General features: G+C 39.0%; 6 protein-coding genes across 9 annotated transcripts in view; 4 read left to right on the top strand and 2 right to left on the bottom strand.

The window, feature by feature from the left end:
- LOC105174674 (phospholipid-transporting ATPase 1-like) overlaps positions 1–3,835 on the top strand; it is a gene marked incomplete in the record, with an annotated part of 9,055 nt that extends 5,220 nt beyond the window's left edge. The window contains 5 exon segments of the mRNA XM_020697962.1: positions 1–99; positions 272–491; positions 763–1,221; positions 1,340–1,645; positions 2,978–3,835. Coding sequence (XP_020553621.1) covers positions 1–99; positions 272–491; positions 763–1,221; positions 1,340–1,541 — 980 coding nt within the window.
- Positions 4,756–6,714, top strand: LOC105174673 (probable WRKY transcription factor 70). The gene is made up of 3 exons (XM_011096846.2): positions 4,756–5,173; positions 5,673–5,777; positions 5,875–6,714. Exons 1-3 carry the CDS (start codon positions 4,905–4,907, stop codon positions 6,482–6,484), a joined length of 984 nt encoding a protein of 327 aa, XP_011095148.1. The 5' UTR covers positions 4,756–4,904; the 3' UTR covers positions 6,485–6,714.
- On the bottom strand, positions 6,908–8,033 carry LOC105174672. The gene has a single exon (XM_011096845.2). The coding sequence runs from the start codon at positions 7,990–7,992 to the stop codon at positions 7,312–7,314; it is 681 nt and encodes a 226-aa protein (XP_011095147.1). The 5' UTR covers positions 7,993–8,033; the 3' UTR covers positions 6,908–7,311.
- LOC110012828 (transmembrane protein 87A-like) lies at positions 7,835–11,152 on the top strand. Of its 2 annotated transcripts, XM_020697825.1 has the most exons (6): positions 7,835–7,974; positions 8,111–8,898; positions 8,998–9,141; positions 10,214–10,297; positions 10,573–10,709; positions 10,831–11,152. In XM_020697825.1, exons 3-6 carry the CDS (start codon positions 9,052–9,054, stop codon positions 10,838–10,840), a joined length of 321 nt encoding a protein of 106 aa, XP_020553484.1. In that variant the 5' UTR covers positions 7,835–7,974; positions 8,111–8,898; positions 8,998–9,051; the 3' UTR covers positions 10,841–11,152. The 2 variants fall into 2 exon arrangements, with proteins under 2 accessions (XP_020553484.1, XP_020553483.1); XM_020697824.1 differs by lacking the exon at positions 8,111–8,898 and having other exon boundaries at positions 7,838–7,974.
- On the top strand, positions 11,442–18,158 carry LOC105174671 (vacuolar-sorting receptor 1-like). 3 transcript variants are annotated; one of them, XR_848848.2, is made up of 13 exons: positions 12,450–13,054; positions 13,776–14,468; positions 15,129–15,217; positions 15,310–15,379; positions 15,463–15,546; positions 15,765–15,841; positions 15,917–15,998; positions 16,267–16,349; positions 16,495–16,561; positions 16,667–16,795; positions 17,164–17,270; positions 17,480–17,696; positions 17,865–18,158. XR_848848.2 is itself a non-coding variant. In XM_020697823.1 (12 exons), the coding sequence occupies exons 1-12, from the start codon at positions 11,808–11,810 to the stop codon at positions 17,576–17,578; spliced, it is 1,611 nt and encodes a 536-aa protein (XP_020553482.1). In that variant the 5' UTR covers positions 11,442–11,807; the 3' UTR covers positions 17,579–17,840. The 3 variants fall into 3 exon arrangements, 2 of the variants coding, with proteins under 2 accessions (XP_020553482.1, XP_011095146.1); XM_020697823.1 differs by lacking the exons at positions 12,450–13,054; positions 17,865–18,158 and adding an exon at positions 11,442–11,838 and having other exon boundaries at positions 17,480–17,840; XM_011096844.2 differs by lacking the exon at positions 17,865–18,158 and having other exon boundaries at positions 17,480–17,840.
- Positions 18,331–21,884, bottom strand: LOC105174670 (protein FATTY ACID EXPORT 3, chloroplastic). The gene is given in 7 exon segments (XM_011096842.2): positions 18,331–18,610; positions 18,687–18,790; positions 19,275–19,312; positions 19,408–19,454; positions 20,132–20,287; positions 20,383–20,776; positions 21,433–21,884. Coding segments are annotated over 6 exon segments (972 nt in total). The 5' UTR covers positions 21,679–21,884; the 3' UTR covers positions 18,331–18,610; positions 18,687–18,699.

The following is a 23,175-nucleotide window of genomic DNA, read 5'->3' as shown; positions in this document are numbered from 1 at the left end:
GGGTTGTACTCTGTTGTAGGGTTGCACCCTTGCAGAAGGCTGGAATTGTTGACCTTATCAAAGGTCGCACCGATGATATGACACTAGCCATAGGTGATGGTGAGTTAGTGATTTCGGATTCATAGAGCTATATTTCTGTTTTTATGTAATTATTTGTTTACTATTTTTACTTTCTAGGTGCAGATTTTTCTGGGGGTGGGGCGGGGGGGCATAATTACTCCTTTGTGTTTTCCGTTACTTTTGTTTGCATCTTATTGATATGCTTTTGCAGGGGCTAATGATGTTTCAATGATCCAAATGGCGGATGTTGGTGTTGGAATATGTGGTCAAGAGGGGCGCCAAGCAGTGATGGCATCAGATTTTGCTATGGGGCAATTCAGATTTTTGAAAAGATTGCTTTTGGTGCATGGGCACTGGAACTATCAGCGTATTGGTTATTTGGTCCTCTATAATTTCTACCGAAACGCTGTTTTTGTATTGATGCTTTTCTGGTATGCACGGGATCCTTGGTATATTGTATTTTTCTCTAGCGGATGATAGTATTACTTTTTTCCTCACAAGTTAATATTACATTAACAAAACTGATTACTGATTTGGCACATAATAGTTTAGGATAATATGTTTCTTCAACTTGATTGGGTGAAAAGTTTGTTTGTTCTTGATTGTGTATTATATTTCTAAACTTACTATGCACATGAGAACTGTCTAAATTTCTTTACATATTTGAACTTATGCTTTCTTTTTTAATAATGAAATTTCCAGGTACATATTATATACAGCCTTTTCTACTACTTCTGCGCTGACAGACTGGAGTAGTGTTCTTTATTCTGTTGTATATACTTCACTACCTACTATTGTTGTGGGTATCCTAGACAAGGACTTGAGTCACAAGACATTACTCAAATATCCAAAGCTTTATGCTGCCGGCCATCGACAAGAGTGTTATAATATGTCCCTCTTTTGGATTACAATGGTTGACACATTTTGGCAAAGCCTTGTTCTCTTCTATGTTCCTTTGTTGACCTACAGAGAAAGCACTATTGACATATGGAGTCTGGGCAGCTTGTGGACAATAGCAGTTGTTATTTTAGTCAATGTTCACTTGGCAATGGATATTCAACGCTGGGTATTTCTTACTCATATTGCAATCTGGGGATCAATAATTGTGACATATGGTTGCATAGTGGTGCTTGATTCTATACCTGCTTTCCCAAATTATGGGTTAGTTTGTTTTCAGAGTGATCTTTATTTGTTTTAAAATGTCAGTTATAGTATACTTAGGCGATGTGCCACTGGTCGTCTACTGTTCAAAGTTGATACTATTCTTGTTATTTTGCAGTGCAATATACCATCTCGTGAAGTCACCCGCTTATTGGCTCTCCATTTTGCTTATAACAGTTATAGGACTGCTACCCCGCTTTATTGTCAAAGTTTTTTATCAGATTTTCTGGCCTTCAGATATCCAAATTGCTAGAGAATCTGAAATACTGAGAAGAAGGCGTCGGTATTTTGGGTCAAAGGCAGATCATGTTTCAAGCTGACGTGCATATTATTTATAATTTCTATCAGCCTTCATTCGATGAGCATCTTCTCAAGTATGTTCAGATCTGTCTTCCCACTGGCATTCAGGCATCGAAGTTAATCGGTAAGTTCACAATTTGTTCTTTGGTTTTTGTTTCATTGTTATTTGTCTGTTTCTGCTGTCAAGTGACCGTTTGGTATCTTTCTGATAATAGCATGGTGTGCTGGCTTTCCAAAATCTGATACTGAAATGCTTCAAGTAAACTCACAGTTTTTCTAATTTTATGTTGCTCCTGGGGTCAGATGCCTGCAGCATTTAATACGTATTATGATTCTGGTTCGACAGTCCCATGCATTGGACAGTTGTCTGATTTAGATTGGTAGTAAAAAACATAATTGGATAGTGAAGTTCTCTTTTTCAAACACACAGATCTTTTATGTGCAGAAAAGACAACCTTTTCAGTTCTCATGGTAGCAAGTTAAATGAAATACACACACAAAAAGGAAAGAGAAGAGACAAGTAAAGATAACATTCTCTAGATGATATGCTTGAAGCTGTTCGCTTTCACATGGTTGCCGTGCACCTTGTCTATGGCTTCTCTGCCTCTCATGCTTGACAGCATGTACATATATGTTTTTGTGTTAATATCTCTACCCAATCAAATGTAGTTCCACTTAACCTTACTCTCCTTGTTTCATTCATTTGATGTGCGTCACCATATTCTGGACTGTAGTCCTGGTAAGTTACGACATACAGAGTTAACTTGTGTTGTTCAACAGTGATTGACTTTATGGAAGATCAAAACGTATTGAGCTATTCTAAACTACTATAATCATTGTGGTAATATCAAATGTTGTTTGTTGGGTCCATGTGTTTCTTGCATGTCTGTTAACCTTTCTTTATTGGTGTTCTTGCTGTTAAATATAGCTCTTCCTTGTTGTTGATGATGATATCATGTTTGTGGTGAAGCTCTCCTGTATTTACCCAACCTATGCTGTTAACTTTTTTGCTGGTATAACTGCTTGAGCTGACTGTTTCATGTTTTGGTACTCTAATTGTGTTGACTTTTGGTTGCACAATCTCAGAACCTTGGAACAATGGCTCTGACTACATTCATCAATCCTGACTTAAGAAACTTCGATCAATATGATTGCTGAGGGCTGAGTGCAAGCCTGGTTGATTTTCATGAATCCTTACTGTAATGGGATTTCAGTGACACAAAGCATCACTCTGTATTCCTAGCCCAAGGCATTGCACTTCTTTTTCCCCCATACTTTAAACAAACCATTGTGATGTCAGATTAGAGTCGTGGAAGTTTTTATCTGATCTAAATTGGCACCTTCTCACCACATATGGGCTTTAGGTTTACAATTTATTTCTGTTCAGTCTACGAGAAGCCTGGCATTTCTTATCCTTCCCTGATCTCCTGGAGTTTCCTGCTTGTAAATGCTTCAGGTAGCAGAAGCTGATTTTTTGGCATGTGAAACAAGGAAGTAGCACAGCTAAGAGCGCATTACATAGTCTGATTAACTGAGAGAAAGCAGGGGGAGAGAGGTTTGCGTTGAAGCCAAGCTGTGTTGATCTTATTGGATATTGAAGACCAAAAGGAATTCAGTTGAGTAGGAAAAAAAAATTATCAAATTGTGCTGCAAAGGATGCTAATGCGTTGGCTGGTCATGCTTGATATGGAGTCAGGACAGGGAAGGTAATCTTAGTTGTGCCTGGAAAATGAACAGAAACAAAAGACGTGATACAAGGGGAAGTAAAGGGAAGACAGAAGGCAGTGTATAGTAGTTTCTGTAGAGAATAGATGTTTCAATCTTCACATTTGTAAGAAATCGAGGAAAAGTGTGTTTACATGTCAGGGTAGATTTCTAAATGTAACAAATCAATGTCTGTTTGTTAATTATGTTTCATCTTCTCTTTCTTTTTCCCTTTTTTCTGTTTGGGTGGGGGTGGTTATCCGAGTTGTGTTTCATTCTTGGTATAGGCTGAAGAGAACATGGAACCAAACAGGGCAGAAGTGGCACTCAGTGAGAAGTTACTATTAATTTTCTTCCTTGCAGTGAAGTTAAGGGGGACGACATGGCTTGTTGTTTTGTTTGGTGAAATGAGATGAGATTTTGTTGGGGGTAGGCCTAATCAAATTCAGCTTCAGGGGTTTGTTTTAGACCATTTAGCATTTTCTTGCTCTTCTGGGCCAACTTTTGGTAAAAACAAAGGTACATGTTTTATGTTTACATGATTCTCCTGCACGTCCTACATGTTCAGTTTTGCCTCTAACTAAATGTAATAAATGAAGTTTGAATTGTATGTTGGAGTTTTGCAAAAGGTTATGTTGTATTTATATGGACAAACTTGTAATAACAGAGTTGTTGGGTAATTTTGGTGACGTGGTATTGGGGTGTACGGGGGAAAAATTTGATCCCGTCGTATACGATGTGGATAGGGTGTAGTGTGGAGGAAGGTGCCAATAAGCTTCAACCTTGTTTCCACGACAGAGAGATAGTGTGAAGGCGTGTTTTGGCAGTGACATGGGAGATTTGGACTTGGGACTTGGTACTTTTATTCATATATTATTATTTATTTATTGGTATTCGATGAAGAGTGAAGAGATATGATATTGGAATTAAAGGTCAGAAATGAGATAAAGGCATTAAATTATATTACAATACATTACGGCCCCATCTCCACCAACCAATACCCATACCACATCAATTTCAATTTGAATAGATTAAGGTCATTATTGTCATTACAGTACCCACCACCAATCCACTGGATCATCAATAGTGAATAATAGTGTGTAGTGATGTAATAAAAAAGATTTAATCTCTTTTGACTGTGATTTGGAATCCGATCTCAAATAAATAATAATAAAAATAAAACAAAGATTTGACTAGTAGTAATAGTAGTAGTATACTGCAAGGTGGCCAGTTGTAACATGGTATGACGTACCCCATGACAATGCAAGCTTACGCCATGCATTATGCGCAAGCCAAACTCTTCCACGCGCCTACTTCACTTCATCCACACGTCTGTGACTGTCTCTTTTGGTGGGGTACGAGAGTGATCAAACATGCGCGCGTCTGATTGCAACCCTCCCTCCATGAATTTTCCTACAACTTACTTTTAGCATTTCAAAAAATCTAAAGTTTATTATATTTATTTATGGCTCTCTCTCACACTCTCTCTGTGTGTGTGTGTCTATATATACACATACATATATATATATATATATAGATAGAGAGAAAGAGAGCAAGAGAGATAGAAAGGGATGAGATGAGATGGAGGTGAGTTGATTTGGCGCAGTGGGAACCCAACTACAAACACAACCACACTAACTATATATTAATTTAGCTCCTCCTCTCCTAATAATAATCCTATGGCGTGTGAGTGGGAAAAGGTGATCGGCGAGCTGAGTCGCGGCCGGGAAGTAGCTGACCAGCTCCGCCTCATGCTTCGCCACACTCCCCCGCTTGACCCTACACCTGCTCAGGGCCTTGTTGCCAAAATCTTGGAAACCTTTACTCACTCTCTTTCCATGCTTTCTCCCACTGCTGCTGTTTCTCAACTTCCGCCCCTCAAATCGGAAGATTCCGGCGAGACTCCGCCCCCCCCTACAAAAGATCGGAGAGGCTGCTACAAGAGAAGGTACGGTACCTACAAACGTATGAGAATATATTATCGCTTATTATTAATTTATTCTTTTTCCTAAAAATATCGCCTACTGTAAATTTAATTTTCTCACTACATAATTCATTAAACTGATGAATATGTAAATTAAAGTGCGATTTTGATATTGATCATTTCTGAGAGGATTAATTATATATATACTCTCATTTTGATATATATATGATGACAATTTTAACACACCCATTTGTTAATTTTTGCCCAATTAAGTCAACCCAAACTAATTAGAGGTTGATTATTTTTGTCAATGACTATAACAACCCTAGTTAATTAATTACAATACTCAATATATATATATGAATTTCACGGCTGGTACGTATTAAGATCTTATAGAGATAGATAGATAGATAGATGGATGGTTGGTTGTTAATTTATTAATTAATTTGTTAGAGTGGGGCCGGGCTGCTACTAATTAAGCCGAATATATATATATATATATATATATATATTATTAATGCAGGAGAAGTTCAGAAACATGGACAAAAAAGACGGCTAGTTTGTTTGAGGACGGACATGCATGGAGGAAATATGGACAAAAAGTTATCCTTAATGCCAAACATCCAAGGTATGTACATGTAACCACACACACACATACATAAATGTGGATGTGTTTGTTTATTGTTATAATTGTGATAATGTTGAGATGCATATGAATTTTGCAGGAACTACTTCAGGTGCAGCCACAAGTTCGATCAGGGATGCCAAGCAACTAAACAGGTGCAGAAGATTGAAGATGATCCACCTCTGTTCAGGACCACATACCATGGCCGACACACTTGCAAAAACTTGTTCAACTCATCTCATCATCATCATTATAATATTATGATGCAGCAGGATGATGATCATTCCCCCATCATGTGGAGCTTTGCTGCTGATCATGATATTGATCCCAAGACCACCTCTCTCGTTATTAATGATTCCAGCTGCAGCACCCCACACATTAATCATGCGAATACCAATGCTGCTGCTCATGTACAACTCAAACAGGAAAACAGGCAGGACTTGGGGGAACTACAGCACCAACCCCAAATCAAATCATCATCCTCATCATCCATATCATCCAATGCTACTTTTGTATGTCCTGATGATCCCACTTCGTTGACAAAGTTTGATAGCAGCACTACTATGAGTTCAGCTCAATTGGGTGCATTTTCTCCAGCTGCGTCTTCTGATGTTTATTCTTGTACCGAGAGCACCCATCATAGTATGGAGATGGACATGATGTCCATGGCTGTTTTTGATGATTTTCTTGACCTTCAAACCCTAAATTAATTAGGTACCCTCAATCAAAGATTAATTAAGGTCAGCTTTATTTAATCTGTTTTTAGGTTGATTTGGTTAATATTAATGTCACATATGTATATATGATCAGCTCCGGTCCCACCCTTGTAGAATTTATATATTGTTGTTACAGAATAATATAGGTACGTACGCTTGTTTGGAGCATCATGTACTAGTCAGTCGTTGATGTATTTATATATATATATTGACGTTTTAGATTACTGAATTTTGCCTACTCTTATTAATCCAATGTACGTATATTCATTATATATAACCAGTTCCCAGTTCCCAGTTCCCAGTTCCCAGTTCCCAGCTGCTGTTGCTCACCTTGCACCAGCAGCTTTATGTTTAATTTCCTTGTAAAGTTGTATGTATATGTTCCTAACTCCGCCACGACACTTACAGTCTTGTCAATAAAAATAAAGATTTCTTTAATTCCCAGACTCCAATCCAGATTTAAAAAGTGAGAGCCACATGTTTAGTGATTGATGGGGTCAGAAGTTTAGTAACAGCACCAGCACCACCTCTATTATTAATTTGATGAGCCAGCAGTACTCAACAGCTACATCACTATCATCAACATCAACTTGTTTGAGAAGAGGGACTCTCATCATTCTTCTTCTTCTTTGTGCTCCAAAACTCCGTCCTACCTACCTCATTCTAACTATATATATTCTATATTGCAAATGATCAACATTCAAACCATATCACGCATACACACACCCCATCCATCCTTCTTCGTTCCGCTAGCTCCTCAATTACCTACAACCCAACATTAATATTCATTTTGCATGTGGAATTTAGGGATTTGATGATTATCAAAGGTGGTGCAGGCTGGAGGAGAAAGTAGCAACAAAGTCAAGTTGATAGAGTCCAAACACAAGCGCCATAGAGGACAGCGCCACCGCCATAGGTCCAAACATCCACAACATCAAAGGAAAAGCAACACACAACACCCTGTTCCCCACCACCGCCAGTGTGAACCCTCTCTCCACCACCGCCTCCGTGTACACTCCCGCCGCCGGCGAGAACTCCCCGATGGCGTTTATCAAGAAATTGGCGTCCACCAAATACCCCACCGCCATAGAGCTACAAAAGAAGCTGGTCACCAGAAATATGGAAGCGGAGCCGTACTTGAGGACCATGATGCGAGGCGACTGAGAGCCGAACAAGCCGGTGGTGGTGAGGAGGTGGTTGGCGTTGAAGGCGTTGTTGGTGAGGGCAGCGAGGGCGAGGGTGATGAGTACAGTGATGGAGGCGATAAGAATAGTGTACATGAGGGTGTTTCTCAAGCTTTGGACAGCTAACATACCCTTTTTGTCATCCGCGGCGTGGTGAATGAGCTGTCGAAGCCAAGTCCTCCTCTTGAAGGTGTTGATGCCCAAGGAGGTGAGAAAGGGTTTGTGGCGGAAGTTGTGCCAGAGATAAGCATGGTATCCTATTGTGAAGAAGAGGCTGAGAGGAACTAATATGCTGTCCAGGTACACAATACCACCCATATATTACTCTCTGCATATGCACTACTACTACTACTACTACTACCCCGCCCTTTATATATACATTACAATTACATACATATGCATATGCATATATGTCTCATCTCTCTCTGCATTTCAGACTAGACTTCCACTACAAATTATACATATATATATGGGTGGTGGAGTTTTGATGTCATCAAACATCACAGAATTAATTAAAGGTAAAGCATATTTATATGCGTTCAACGTGGACCAAATACTTTCTCTTTATCCTTCCTATCCACATTCCATGCCATTGCCGCCCGCCATTAACTTGTAATAATTAATAGAGATAATTAAACTCCCCTCCTCAAGATCTTTCATAATTCCCAATTGTGCTTTCATGAGAGTTGGGACTGAGGTCATGGTGCAACAGAATTATGTAGCCTTAGAATTGAAATTGATACTTCTAGCATCCTCTACTTGCAAGTCAATTGAACTGGAACAGTGTGCTCACAAAAAAGTTTCAATTTCTTCAATGTATCATTTGAACCAAACATCAATTTGGGTTCTCTTTCTGGATTACAACCCATACTTATCTTGTATTTTCATTGACCAGAATGGCTATTTCAGACTAGTTTTGGATAGAAAAGGGGGTGCCTATCCATAGTGAAAAACGGGGAATTTCATCCCATGTATGGTACAGTGGACTTTAATTGCTGAGGAAAGCATAATAATTTTGGTGGAAGGATTGTCGTTACGATATCTTTGTGCAATTGCACTTATGATTTTGGCCTCTTCTAATTGGGTTTCTCGGAAGCAAGTCTGCATTTGACCAAATTGCACTTGGGGCTTGGGAATCCTTTGGTGTCTAAACATTACATATCTCACTTGAAGTTTCACTGTCTGAAGGCTCCATTTCCATCGTGCTCTAGATATTTAAGAATTGTAGGTCCTGAACTACCGAATCTAGGGACGTGATAACCTCTGAATTTGTAGGAGTTGATGAGAACACTGCATTCCTGTGATGTATTCTGCTTTTTGCAGGTTTGGAAATGTTGCCTTCGTTAGAACAGAGAGTCAGCTAATATTCATAGTGAAATGCAAAGTCGGACTGGACTTGTTGAAGCTATTATTCTTGAGGTGAAAGACAGAGAAAGGATTGGGGATTCATATTCAAAATCTGGTATGGTATGTTGCACACCAAAACTTGTTGAGAATAAAATCGCACTGTAGGAGAAGTTATTCTTCAGAAAAGCCCTGAAATCCCTTGGTGGTATGGTGTGAGGAGACCAACCCTTGGTGGTGTAACATCAAAAGTATCTCTTTTGGGCTTCGTGTACTTTATTGCTTCAGAGGCACTTGAGCTCATTGAACATTTGGGAAACATTAACGATTTTTCTGGGAAAACTCAGTTATATTTGGTGCTACCGGTTGCTTGCTTGGATGCCTGGTGATATTTTCATCTATATCACAGACTCTAGAAAAACTTCAGGCAATTTTCTCCTTTTTGTAGTTTCTTCATTTATGCTTAATTTTAGAAAACAATATATTTATATGTGTTTATGGATACTAATATATCCCATCATAGGCCCTGCTTCTGGAAGAACATAATTTATAAGTTCTGCAAGATGTCCTGACAGTCGCCTCACTTCTAGCTATTAAACAGTTGGCTTGCTGTTCCTGTTCCTCTCTGCACTTACTCCAGTGTATCAGTCTGCATATGGGACATATAAATGCATACATGTCAGCTCTCTTGCATCCAAGAACAAAGATTCGCAATTTCTCGTCTGTATTTTCCATAATACCATTATCCAACAGAAGATCTATTACTTTATGTGGAAACATTTAAAGTCAAAAATAAAGAAAAAGAATGTTTATACTGATGAAAATATGTCTTTACATGCAGGACTCCTAATATGAATATTATTTGGTTTAATCATACAATTGACTTTCCCTTGACCTCCGGTATGCTGCTAGCATGTGGAGAACTGAATTTAACTAGTTAAGGGAACGAGTCACTTTGTAGTCCATGCATTTTCTGTCATGTTTTGCTTGTACAATTTAGCAATTTGCTTTTCTAATGAATATTGGAACCCAAATTAATAATCTGGCTCATTGTTTAAGAACTAACCTTTATCTCTTCACTTTGGGTTGGATTTCTGGTGCGATCTAGCTTTTATGTTCAATACATGGATATGAATATTTTATTGCTGTCTTTTTCAGCCAGTTATTGCATCCTTCTTCTGCCATGCAAATGCAGATGTGGAAGAACGTGGTGAAACTGGAGCTTTATCGCAAGTTTACAAATTCTCTTGCAGTTTTTGTTCTGGTCGCTATTGCTTGGGTTGGTTTTTCAGGTTTCGTATACCATATCTGTAAAACGATTATGTGTCTGTGAAGTATCTCAAATTCATTCATGAATGAGAATCCATGTGGAACCTTTTACTTGAATGTGTAGAGAACATGTTGTAGTTTTTTAATTAAGACCTTATATTAATTTGATCAAGGGTTTAATCTGGTCGCATAGAGGAGCAGCTTCATTAACGTGTTTGTTTTGAGTACAGTTCAAATCTACGTAAAATGGGATGAGCAAGTGTTTATGTGTGTTTGTTTTCCCAGCTTTATTTCAATGCTAGTGACCCACTTAATGAGCTGTGGAGAATTGTGTGGATAATTCCAGCTTTCTGGATTGTGCTTGCATTCTTTCTGCTGGCTGTAGTATGTGTACTTTGGGCTCCATCACACCATCGCACTAGGTAATTTGGCACGCATTTAAGCTTCACATTGCTTGTGAGCATTTGGCTTGATAATGAAATTTACTTGTTGTCATTAACTAGTAATCGTATTGCTGAGAAAAATGTTGGGATGAGAATGCAGATATGCTTAGACTGGGGAAACCGGCGATAGCTTGGATCAGGATGCCCTTCCACAGACGAATGACGAGTGGTGTGGACATGGGTGCCAAGGTTGAAAGGAAGGAGTGCCCTGACAGATGACGCGAGTGGAGTTTTAAGGGACAAGGATGAGGAGTAAAAGCGAGAATAAATGAGTCGATGGGGCTAGGTCCAGGTGATGGGAATTTGCATATATGTACATAATGTATATGATTGAGAAATAGTTAGATGAAGAGTGGAAGGAAAAGGTGTGAGGCGTATGCGAATTTCACTCCACTCATTATCCAAAGATCCATCAGATTGTATGTGTTGGGTGAAAAATGTGGAGAGACATATGAGAAAAGAATATAATGTGAAACTTGTAATGTTGGAAAGCAGGTATTATTGTTGGACCAAATATTATTATTATTATTGGCGTCTGCAATTTTAGCAGCAACTTGGCCACTCGGTTTCATTTACGTGTCAGTTGTGTCTTGTGGGATGGAGGGCATCAACCACGTTTTTCACACATCTGGAAAATTCAATAATGCCAAAGAGAGTGGGTACTGGGTGGGTAGGGTCATTCTACGGTTCTTAACTCTTAAGGTTGTGATTTCTTTCTTTTTTTTGGGGTCTCGTAGAACTACTACTGATACGAGTATACTATCAGGTGAACAAGAACTGGGGGAGACCCCCTACTATTGGGAGAAATCCTACACACCTGCTTTTTTCTTGAGAAAATCGAGTGAGATTCCAAAGGAACGAACGACAGAGTAAGGCAGCTACCGCAGTGACTGACTTCCTAGTTGGAAGGCAGGAACGGAATACACCAAGGGGGCAGCTTCTTTCCCGACTCCTAGCCAGCTCCCCGTCGACTCCTCGTACGCGTATCACAGGGGTAGTGAACCTGCAGAGAGTGGCCCAGTAATCTTCTCCATCAGGGTAGCCGCAGTGAGATAGAGTGGTGAAGCTAGGTTCCGAATGAAAACAGAGCGAGCAGTGGAGGCAAAAGGTATGACATTGGAAGCTGCTTCATTGCCGATTGCTTCGATCCAGAATAAGGCGAAGAAGAGGCTAAAAGAATTCTTTCAACACTTGCATAGACAGCCACTTTAATATTCACAGGATTTTCATAATTGAGCAGATCGGCTGCACTATGCCTCCTCCCCGAACCATCAAAAGTAGAGCAACCAATCTTAGTGCCTACCAAACTAAACCCGTTATAGAAAGGCACCGTTCATTTCCCTCTGGTCATTCACTGAAGATCCAGCCGGCAGATAATAGGGTGAGTTTTCCCCCCAACTTGATTGATTTTGACTAATCCACCCAAAAAAATTTATATATTGTTTGTTTCCTGTTGAGAGATGTTTGGGTGGGGGGTCTGGTTGGTAAGTAAAATAAAGAAAAGTTAAGGTTACATTATGATGTGGAGGAGGAGGATAATTCCAAGCAGCCTGACGCTTGTCATGACTCATGGACATCAAATTCTGTGTGAGTGGGGTGTTGTTATGGTTATGCGACATATGGCGAGCATGCAACAGATGATCATGGGACATTACATTCACACCATTTTCACCCAAGACATTTAGTCCTTACTCCTTAGAAAAACAAATTACAAAGATATAGGGGCAGGGGGAGGTTAACAGTAGAGTAGTGAGTGTACTTAACACGTCTCTTTACTAATTACGAGTGAGATGAAAGGGTGGAGTGGATGGTTTGAGTTTGTTTTTACTTGTTCTTCATCTCCTCCTCCTCTTCACCCTTCACCATTCTCTCTCATGTGCTTTGGGTTATATTATCATTATTATAATACCTTTGCTGCCTCCCTCCTCATATTTTTATTTCTCTTTCACCTCTTCCCCCCCACCCTATTTTCTTGATCCGCTTTGCTTCCCATCTTTTTCCTGATTACTTCAACCCCGAGTTATCAACGATGCGGCTCCACTTTTGTCTTTTCACTTGTGTTTCCTTTCTTCTACTCGCCTCCTGTTTCGGGAGATTTGTAGTCGAGAAGAACAGTTTGAAAGTTGCTTCACCAGACTCACTCAAAGGTCTTCATGAATGTGCAATTGGTAATTTTGGGGTTCCTCAGTATGGTGGAACATTGGTTGGCTCTGTCTTCTACCCTAAATCCAATCAAAAGGCATGTACCAATTTTCAAGATGTTGATCTTTCCTTTCAGACCAAGCCTGGAGGCATTCCAATCTTCCTTCTGGCTGACAGAGGGGGTAAATTTTCTCCATTTCCTACTACATATTTATATATATAATTTTTTTTAAAAAAATTTAACCAACAATTATGGTAGGATCAAGGAGTTTCACCGTGTTGTTCTCGAGCTCTGGTTTGCTATTTTGTTTGAATTGCCTACTGCATGTGCGCCCCCATAGTTGGATCGAGAAGAAGATGCTGATTTTTCTTACTAACCTTACTTCTAATTTATGTGAGGTGTTAAAATACTTTAGAATATGTTAGGCTGTCATTAGTTTGGAGATATTAGGGACATCGAGGAACCAATTTGCTTTTGCAACCAAGTTACGAGTTTGCCGTAAGGTTTCAAAATGACTTGTTTGGATTGAATTACCAAGTCAGACTAATATGGAATAGTCAAGGACAAAATCAAAAGTTGCTCATCCAACCTCTACATCTATTTCGAATATAGGAATTTGGAATCCCTGTCCTTTCTTCATTTGCATCTCTGTTTTTATTGGTCCAAAATTACTCAGTTCTGTTCTTCTGCCTTATTCAAGATCGATGCAGGTATCAAAGTGTCTTGTCATACTGTGTATGAGTGACTTATATACTTTGCAAGATTGTGGTTTTGTTCAGAAACTGCAGTACCACGTGCATGCATTCTTGAGCAGTGATATCAGTCATTGCTTAAAACATGCTGGAAAAATATTTCCATCACCTCCGTTTGGGAACTTATCTTTCTCATTACTTCCCTCTCAGACTGCTACTTCACATTAAAGGCATGGAATGCTCAGAATGGTGGAGCCGCAGCTATTCTTGTGGCGGATGACAGGGTTGAGCCTCTTATTACCATGGATACCCCAGAGGAAGAGGATGCACGTGCAGATTATCTGCAGAACATAACTATCCCATCAGCACTCATCAGCAAGGATCTCGGGGACAAAATTAAAAAAGAACTATCTAAAGGAGAAATGGTCAGCATAAATCTTGATTGGAGGGAAGCTCTTCCACATCCAGATGAGCGGGTTGAGTATGAGTTGTGGACAAACAGTAATGATGAGTGTGGTCCCAAGTGTGACAGCCAGTTAAGTTTTATCAGAAATTTCAAAGGAGCTGCTCAGATACTTGAGCAGGGGGGCTATACTCAGTTCACTCCACATTATATAACTTGGTATTGTCCTGAGGCTTTTATATTAAGTAAGCAGTGCAAGTCACAGTGCATCAACCACGGGAGGTATTGTGCACCAGATCCCGAGCAGGATTTCAACAGAGGATATGATGGGAAGGATGTTGTTGAGCAAAATTTACGCCAAGCCTGCTTCTTTAAGGTAGCAAATGAAAGTGGAAAACCGTGGCAGTGGTGGGACTATGTGACTGATTTTTCAATCCGCTGTCCAATGAAAGAAAACAAGTATACTAAAGAGTGTGCAGATAAAGTAATTCAATCGCTCGGTAGGTTATGTCCTTCCACTGTATTTTTACTCAGTAGTAGAGTTCATGATTTATGTTTCAAGATGCGAGCTTTGGTATCAGTTGCTGTATGAAGAGTTTGGTAACTCTAAAGCTGATTTTGATTTATCATGGAATATTTGTTACATTGTCACGTATTGAATATTGTGCTTTATTTTTCTTTGAACATTGTGGACTTTTTGATAGCTTTTGTCCACCTTTCAATGGGACTTAATTGATCATGCAGCCATGGCTCAAAACTGCTGTTTGTTTTAATTTCTGGTATAGCCTCTTCCTACTGGCAGAACCATCTTCATATTGATGGCAAAAAATCGTGAAACTGTTGTATTATTTGTGCATTTGAGCTACAGCAGTCCAAGTAGCCATTCAGAATTGTTATGTGAAAGTGCTTGATGTTGAATTGGCTAGGATTTTATCCTATGATACTTTCCATCACTGCTTTTTTATTCTTAACTAAAAATTGTTGTTTTGCCTTAGCACTGACATGAACCTAGTGGGGCCAAAGCTTCGTAGTTATGGAAACTATCTGTGTTCTTTATTGGTTCATACTTCATATTCCGACCCTGTTCCTGTTGAGTATACTTATTTGTGTGCCAGTACTCAGATATCCTACTTGCTCCTTTGAATAATGCTTCTATGCAGGAGTCGACATTAAGAAGATAGACGAATGCGTTGGAGACACTGAAGCAGATGTTGACAACCCAATTCTAAAAGCAGAACAGGAATCACAGGTTTGATAGTCTTAAAACAGCTGGCGTTTCTCATGTAGAATTTTGAACAGGCTCTGAAGAGCTATTAATTCGGGGACGCAATTTATTCTCAGATAGGGAAGGGCTCACGAGGAGACGTTACTATCTTGCCAACTCTTGTTGTGAACAACAGGCAATATAGAGGTAAATAAACTTTTGAGAAACCACCCACCTGCATCAAGGTTCATAATGAAACAGAATAGGATTTTCATGTAAACCTGTTGCAGGTAAGCTGGACAAGGGAGCAGTTCTTAAGGCAATTTGCTCAGGTTTCGAGGAGACTACAGAACCTGCTATTTGTTTGACTAAAGGTCATTGGTTCTACTCTACTTTATTGTGTTAAACCTCTGTTACTTATTAGTTCTTTATTAAGAAGTAGCATCTTCAACCTTTCTTATTCTGCTCTTTCTTCAACCTCTCATTAGTTCTTCATTGAATTAAGAATAACAGCTTACGCCACTGATAATTATCATGAATATAGACCCTTTCCTTTATTTGCTTTAAGCAATTTTTGTGTTCCTGGATCCAGATATGGAGACAAACGAGTGTTTGTATAACAATGGTGGATGCTGGCAGGATAAGGCTGCTAATATTACTGCTTGCAGGGTAACTCAATCTTTCATAAGTGACTTTAATATTTTTGCTGCTAACTCTATGTGATCTAGTAAGAATCTGTTACAGGATACCTTCCGAGGGAGGGTGTGTGAGTGCCCCATTGTGCAGGGCGTGAAATTTTCTGGTGATGGTTACACCCATTGTGAAGGTAATTTATCGTAGCTACCTCTGCCGAAATTGGGCCTCTCATGACCACCTTACCTATCCAAGTATTGCAACATTCTGTTTGATTGTTTTGTTTATGTCGATATCTTTGCAAAGTTTTCCAAACAATAATTAGCTTGAGAAGTAATCATATATATGAGATGGAGAACAAAAAACAACTTATCTTCCCTCTCTCAAATTGGTTGGATGAGAACTTCTCCATGTGCTGCTCCTGAGCACAGAATCCTCACAACTCCTCCCTGGTCTGGCAGCTTCTGGTGCATTGAGATGTGAAATAAACAACGGAGGTTGCTGGAAAGGAACGAAAGATGGAAGGACATATTCTGCGTGCATTGTGAGTTGGTTGACTTATCACATCTAACTGCATTCCCCCTTTCTTCCTCATGGGAGCCCTAGCTTATTCCTTTAGTTTTCTTCAATACAAGAGGCCTCTTCTTTCCAGTGTGCTGAAAATTAGATGTGTGAACAATATATTTCAGGATGACCATACAAAAGGTTGCAAGTGTCCACCAGGGTTCAGAGGTGATGGAGTTAATAGCTGTGAAGGTAACATGATAGATCTAGCCATTTCTGACGAATTTCCTGGGATGCCCTTGCTACTGATTATTTTATACATGACTGTCTTCGTTCTTTCATTTGCATGCTGTTTAGATATTGATGAATGCAAGGAAAATCTGGCTTGCCAGTGTCCAGAGTGCAAATGCAAGAACACTTGGGGAAGTTATGAATGTAGTTGCAGTAGCAACGCACTATACATTCATGAACATGACACGTGTATAAGTAAGCATAGGCAATTTCTTGTCTATTTAATATGCAGAAATATGATATTGCATGCTTTAAAATTCTCGGTTCATTTGAGAAGCATACTTGAAATACACTTTCTCCAGTTTATCTATTGTGAAGTAAATATGATAGGATAAATATATATTGGCAGACCCATGTAATTGTGATTTATACTCTGCTGTCAGAAGCTCACGCCAGTCAGAAATTGTCTATCATGTTTCTTGTACACTTTGGGAAGAGTAAATTATCTCTGAAATTAAAGGGCTCAATCAATTTTCTAGCTATTTGTGAAACTTCTGAATATCTACATGATAATTATACCAGATTCTGTTTTCTTCTCCTAATACCTTTTCTGGTCTATGCAGGTAAAGATGCTAGTACAGAATATAGCTGGAGTTTTGTGTGGGTGGTTTTTCTTGGTTTGGCTGTGGCAGGAGCTGCAGGATATGCTCTATACAAGTACAGGATCCGGGTAAGACTTAGATTTGTTTTAACATGAGACTTGAATCTTTTTCTCTCCTGTTAAAACGTTTGCATAAATTTTTAATTTCCTTTATGTTATGAGTGTGAACATGCTGGTCTCTATCTGGATGTCAGAGTGTAGCCTTTAAGGGGAATACTACTGATGCACTCATGACATTTTCTTCTGGAATTTTCCGATATCATGGATTTTTTATGCAGAGATACATGGACTCGGAGATCCGGGCTATCATGGCGCAGTACATGCCTTTGGACAATCAAGGGGAGGTACCGAATCACATGACTCAAGGGCATGTTTGAGGATGGCGAGGAAAATGGAAATGTTATGTACCCTCCATCACATGTTTATTTGGTTGTGTGGTGTATGCTGCCATCAGGGGCACCTACGCAATCGTTATGTGATGGTTGTTTTTACAGGGTAATATATATCCTTTTTATGTACATGTAGAGCCTGGCCACTCTTTATAAACTCCCATTGATTTGGGAAATTTTCCATGAATAATTATTTGCTTTGAGTGGATATTTCTTTGTTGAATGGCATTGTACTGGAGGAACGGAAGTTCATGCCTTCTCTCTGATGGGTCAGGTTGTTCTGTAAAATGACTACCCCTGCACAGCGTCCAAGGACAGAGGCATATGCTAATAGCTTGGGCAAGAAGGCCGTTTGACACTTTCCTAGAAAGAACTGGGTGATACCCCCCATTGTTGTGGCATGCAGTATTGCAACTTTCTTCACATCCGGTGTCCATGCATCATACAAAATTGAGAGACTGCGTCAGGAACCTAGGATTTCACATAGTTGTGACGGTGGTTAGCATGTTATACTTGTGTAACTCAGGCCGTGGCCTACAATTCATTAATGCATTGATTAATGCCTGTTTTTGAGGCATAAAGGAATAGGGATCTAGTTGCAGTCATCTTGCCCTGAATGTCCGCTATCTATAAGTCCAAATAAGGAGCAACTAATTTGCAGTGTTTCGAGTAAATAACATTCATAATTCACTTATTTGAAAGCGAAAGAACGAAAAGCTAATATAGTACACATTTCAGAATAAACTGGATCAGGACTTGGGCATCACTGCTAGAACTAAAACAATAGAAAGTAAAGAAAAACTTCTGTTATCCTTGAACCGAGTAATATTTCATTTTAACAGCACTTACATAGGAGAGTAAACTTATTGTGACAAAGCAACTGATCCTACTAGTAGCGAAGCACCTAATCTTCAATCTATTCACTTCCACTTATCTCATAATTTACTGCAGAGTGTTGCAAACCTTGGCAAATTCATTTCTCAGATGGCCTCTCCCTCATTGGGAAACTTGCAAGGAAGCCTGATAGAATTGCATGTTATTATTCACTTAATAAAGTTACGGTATAAGTATCCAACACCAACTTACATCAACTTACATCACGATGAGTATTAATTTTCTGGCTCTGTTGCCAGATTGGATCCCCCTGACTGCTCTCTTTCTGTGATGATCCTGTAGATATAGAATGCGACTACTCCACCACTGCACAATAAAAGCTGACTGTCAGACAAGAATCCATCTTTGCTTCATCGAGAGTAAGGATGGGGAAAGAGGCGTGGGCCATAAAGCTCATGTGTACTTTTCCATTTAACAGTTGTACTAGCTATTGCTTTGTGCCTTTTATTTTGTAATTGTCTGCCCTTGCCCTTGGTCTCTCTATGTTTTCTATTTTTCACGCAGATCCATTTTACTTTATTGGTACTTAATATTTGATCATTTTCATATGATTGACTGGGCATCTCCTCAATGTTCCTCACAAAATGTTATAATTTCCTCCAATAGTTCTCTTCTGTCTCAAGGCTCAAAAAGGTTTCTCTTGGTTTCACTTTTAACTCATGATATGATATGTTATGTTGAAAACGCATACATAGATACATCAGAGAACATAGGATGAAACTACCGAAGAAGGAAGCAAAATAATAGAAACAGAAAGCTTGTTGAATATAGAGTAAGGTTTCGGCTGGACCTGATGACGGTTGTGATAAAATTAGCAACGAATGGCCGCTGCAAAGAAAGACAAAAGATACTGTCGGAACCATGAAGATGCATGAATTGTCACTTAGCTCCATTTCCAAAATTGAGGTAGAAGGAGATCTTACCATAGACGACAAGTGCAGTTCTCTAAGAAATAAGATGGTAGCAATAACTGCAGAGAGGAAGCAAAACATAGAAAATGAAATAATGTAATTTCCCAATATTATAAGCACAATCAGCATAGGTAATAAAAAAGGAATCTACCTCGTTCAACTTCAGCTGGCAATGCCAGATCATACAGTAAATGAATTATATGACCAGAGTTGTTTATGTTTTTAACACTATTGAGAATTTGATTATAGAAGCATACAGTCTGCGATCATAGGCAAACTATACAACAAAACACAAGCAAGTTTTTTCAAGTATCCAAGTACAAAATTTCAAAGTAATTGCAAACAGGACCAGGAATTCACAGTATACTTGATCAAGATGCAAGAAGTCCTCCCACAGAAATCACCATATCAACTCATGCTTGTTGACAGATATGGATTTGATCTATATTAGACTAATATTGATTTGATGATCATTCATTTTAGTAAACAATGGAATGCAAGCACAATACTGATAGATTGCACAATCTATTCACAAGTGAAAACTAAAGTTTATTGTTATAAGTTTTGAAGAGAAATGCAGAAAAAGATTTTAAGTATCAATGAAATTGAATGATGTGTACAACTGCATCGCATAGATTTACAAGCATTTTGACACAAATAACAGGCTTCATCCTTGTAATAGGAAAGAGCTTGTTGATGAATAGCCATACAGTGGTATTATTGCATAGATACAAACCTGTCTGTCCTTTCAAGACCAAGGGTGATGGCTCCCCCCTTTTCCACGATCTCAAACTTGATATACTCAAGGCCAAAAGTGTACCACCAAGTATAATCCCAAATCAGGAATGCTTGAGCATAAATGAAAGAAAGCCTCCAACAGAAAGAAGAGCACCTGAGTATAAAGAAAATTCTTGGCGATGACTCTTCATCTCAAGTGAAGCTTAATAGCCACAAATAGCAATTGCATGTCTGTAGTGATATGCTTACCGTAAGGTATTCCAACATAGAAGTCCCGCACTTTAGACACATCATCGAGGTCACCAGGTGAGGAAGCAAAGGTTTCAACAATATCCTTCACTGGTTCGGGGGAAGTCTCTGCAGCCGTGGCCAAGTATTCTTTACTCTCTTTGACAATTTCTGTCGCGATCACACTCAAATCCTGTCTTGCCTTCTCGGCTTGAATTTTCAATTTTTCAGAAGTTTCTTTTAGGACTACGATAGCCTTTTCAGAATACAGCTCATAAGCTTCCTTTGATATGGCCTGTGTTTTTAATGCTTGTTCTTTAAAAGCAGCAAGTGTCTGCTGCCATGCTTCTTGTGATTCTTGAGCTCCCACTTTTAGATCCTCCTTTTCCTTCTCCAAATCAATATCCGCAGCTTTCTGAAAACAAAATCACAAGAATATAATTCTAGCACACTCAACTATAAAAGAATTTTTAAAATTTCTCCCTGTCCAGTACTAAAGTTAACTATATCTACTGTACTGGAATAAAGCATACACAAATATATTTTATTCTAATCTATAGCTGATTTGATCATCATTCTAGCTCCTATTTGCCGTTCAGCAGAAAAAGATATACACTTAGCAACAGAAGACAGATATATGAGGTGGAGACTGGAGTGGATTTCTGCAATTTACAATCACAAAAAGCCCCATTTCAGATTTGGAGAAGGTAATATAGATAATGAGACAAGATTCCGCTGCTTTGATGCACTTGAATGCTGGTGTAAAAAAGTTGAACTGAATCATACCAAACTAAGCAAACTGGGATACTCCACCCATTGAGGGAACATTTTTTCAATCATTTGATACATCTCAGCAGATGATAAAATCTAGTGAATACACCAAAACCAATCTGAAAAGTCATGGCAACTACCCAAACCCCAGCCGCGGTTCTTTTGTACGACGTACGAAATTAAGGTCTCAAGTTCTTTGCATAATGCACAAGCTAAACTCTAACTAAACAAAAAAGAAACAAATAATTGATGGAACAGGTAGGGTCCCAGAAAATGAAGATAAATCGAAAGTGAGCTCACCGATTCCTCGTGGGAAGCGGCAAACGAGAAAACAGAGCGAGTCCGGACAGAGGTCGTCGGGCGTAAATGAAGGGGAAGCAGTCTGGGAAGCAGGGGAATAGATAGGTTGCAGTGGTTGGTAGGTGTGGACAAAGGGTGAAAGCTTAAGGAAGGAGGCGGCGCGGGAGAGAAGGCCATAAAAGAAGAAGGTGTGTTGAAGCGAGGACTAGGGTTCCTGAATGTGAGAGACTCTAATGTGATGCTCATTTTGGATGACTGGAATGGTTGTGATTAGGGTATAGGTGAGAATGAGAGAGAAGGGGGAAGATTAGGGGAAGGAGGAAGAGAGTGAGAGATGGGGTTGGCGGAGGAGGAGGAGGAGGTGGTGGTGGTGGTGGTGGAGGTATCTGTATTTGTATCTGTATCTATCTATAAGACGAGGAGTGGGAGTGTGGGGGAGGGGGAGGGATCGTATACGTTGTATAGGTGAAATTGGGAAAAGAAAAAGGTGATGAGTGAGTGACACGTGAGCAGAAAAGGGGGGGGGGGCCTACTGAATCTCTTAGGTTAGGTCATAGGTGGGTTGGGATCCAGACCCGAGTGTAAGTGTTAGGTAGGTAAGAGATGATGAGTATAACAAGGCAAGCAAGGCATGTGAGAAACCAAAAACTGGTTTCCAAAGAAAAGTATCTCAGTGTTTAAATGCTTGTGGGTCGGCCTTTCCACTGGGCCCAAATCACTTCCATTTCAAATATCTATGATCCATCAACTTTAGGGCTAGGGCTTGGGCTTTAATTGCAAAGCAGCCCAAAATAAGAAAATATTTAGTTTTGTATCAGTTGTTATCCACTTATAATGAATGGAAGCACAACAGAGAGAGGCGGAGGAATTCAAAATCCAAAGCCAATTAAGACAAACATATACATTCATTGTTATTATATTTAATTTAATTTCAAAATGAATTAACACAAACAAAATAATAATAATACTAATCTACTCTTCCAAAGTCAATAAAGGCCAAGAATTTCACACTGCTTTAACCAATACTCCAGAAATATAAAAAATAAAAAAAAGTCCCACTTGAGACAAAGAAATCAATTATATATTGTTATTTGAAAAAGGAGAAAATTGTCTGCACTGTCAAATTTGTATTTGCTTGTTTTCTCTCTCTTTTTTCAACTGAAGAGGCAATCCCATCCCATCTCAGCTTCTGTAATATATCTGTCCCTTCCCAACATTAACTAACATTACAAATTAATGAAAGAGTAAAGTCCAAGTTTTGGTTATTATGAGAAACAGCATCATCATCATCATCATCATCAATTTCACTTTTCACTTCTAATTACACTACACCCAAACAGGCTAACTGTGCAGTTCCAGAGTTTGTATAATATTTGCAAACTTTTTTATATTTTATTCAAATAATTGTGTTCAATATATATATATATATATGATGTGTGTTAACGTTGTGTGAATCATCTTAATTAACAAGAGTTGAAACAACTGGTTAATTACGTAGGTTGATAATTAATGCAATGTTGGAAAGAGTAGTTATGGCAACGTGAGAAAGAGGAGAAGTAATTGTGGGTTTACTACCGAGAAACTGAATACTGTCTTCAAAAACGAATATAATATAATTCTACATAGAGAAGAGCAAAATATGAATTTGTCTTTGACCCGTCGCTTAGCTTAGCCCTTCACATTAACATTTTTGGATTTACCAACTCTTTTTTAATTTATGAAGAAGACAGACATATGATGGGA

The sequence above is a fragment of the Sesamum indicum genome, linkage group LG11 (assembly GCF_000512975.1).
Source record: "Sesamum indicum cultivar Zhongzhi No. 13 linkage group LG11, S_indicum_v1.0, whole genome shotgun sequence".
NCBI lineage: Eukaryota > Viridiplantae > Streptophyta > Magnoliopsida > Lamiales > Pedaliaceae > Sesamum > Sesamum indicum.
The sequence above is the reverse complement of the archived record's forward strand: the minus strand, read 5'-3'. Positions and strand labels throughout refer to the sequence as shown.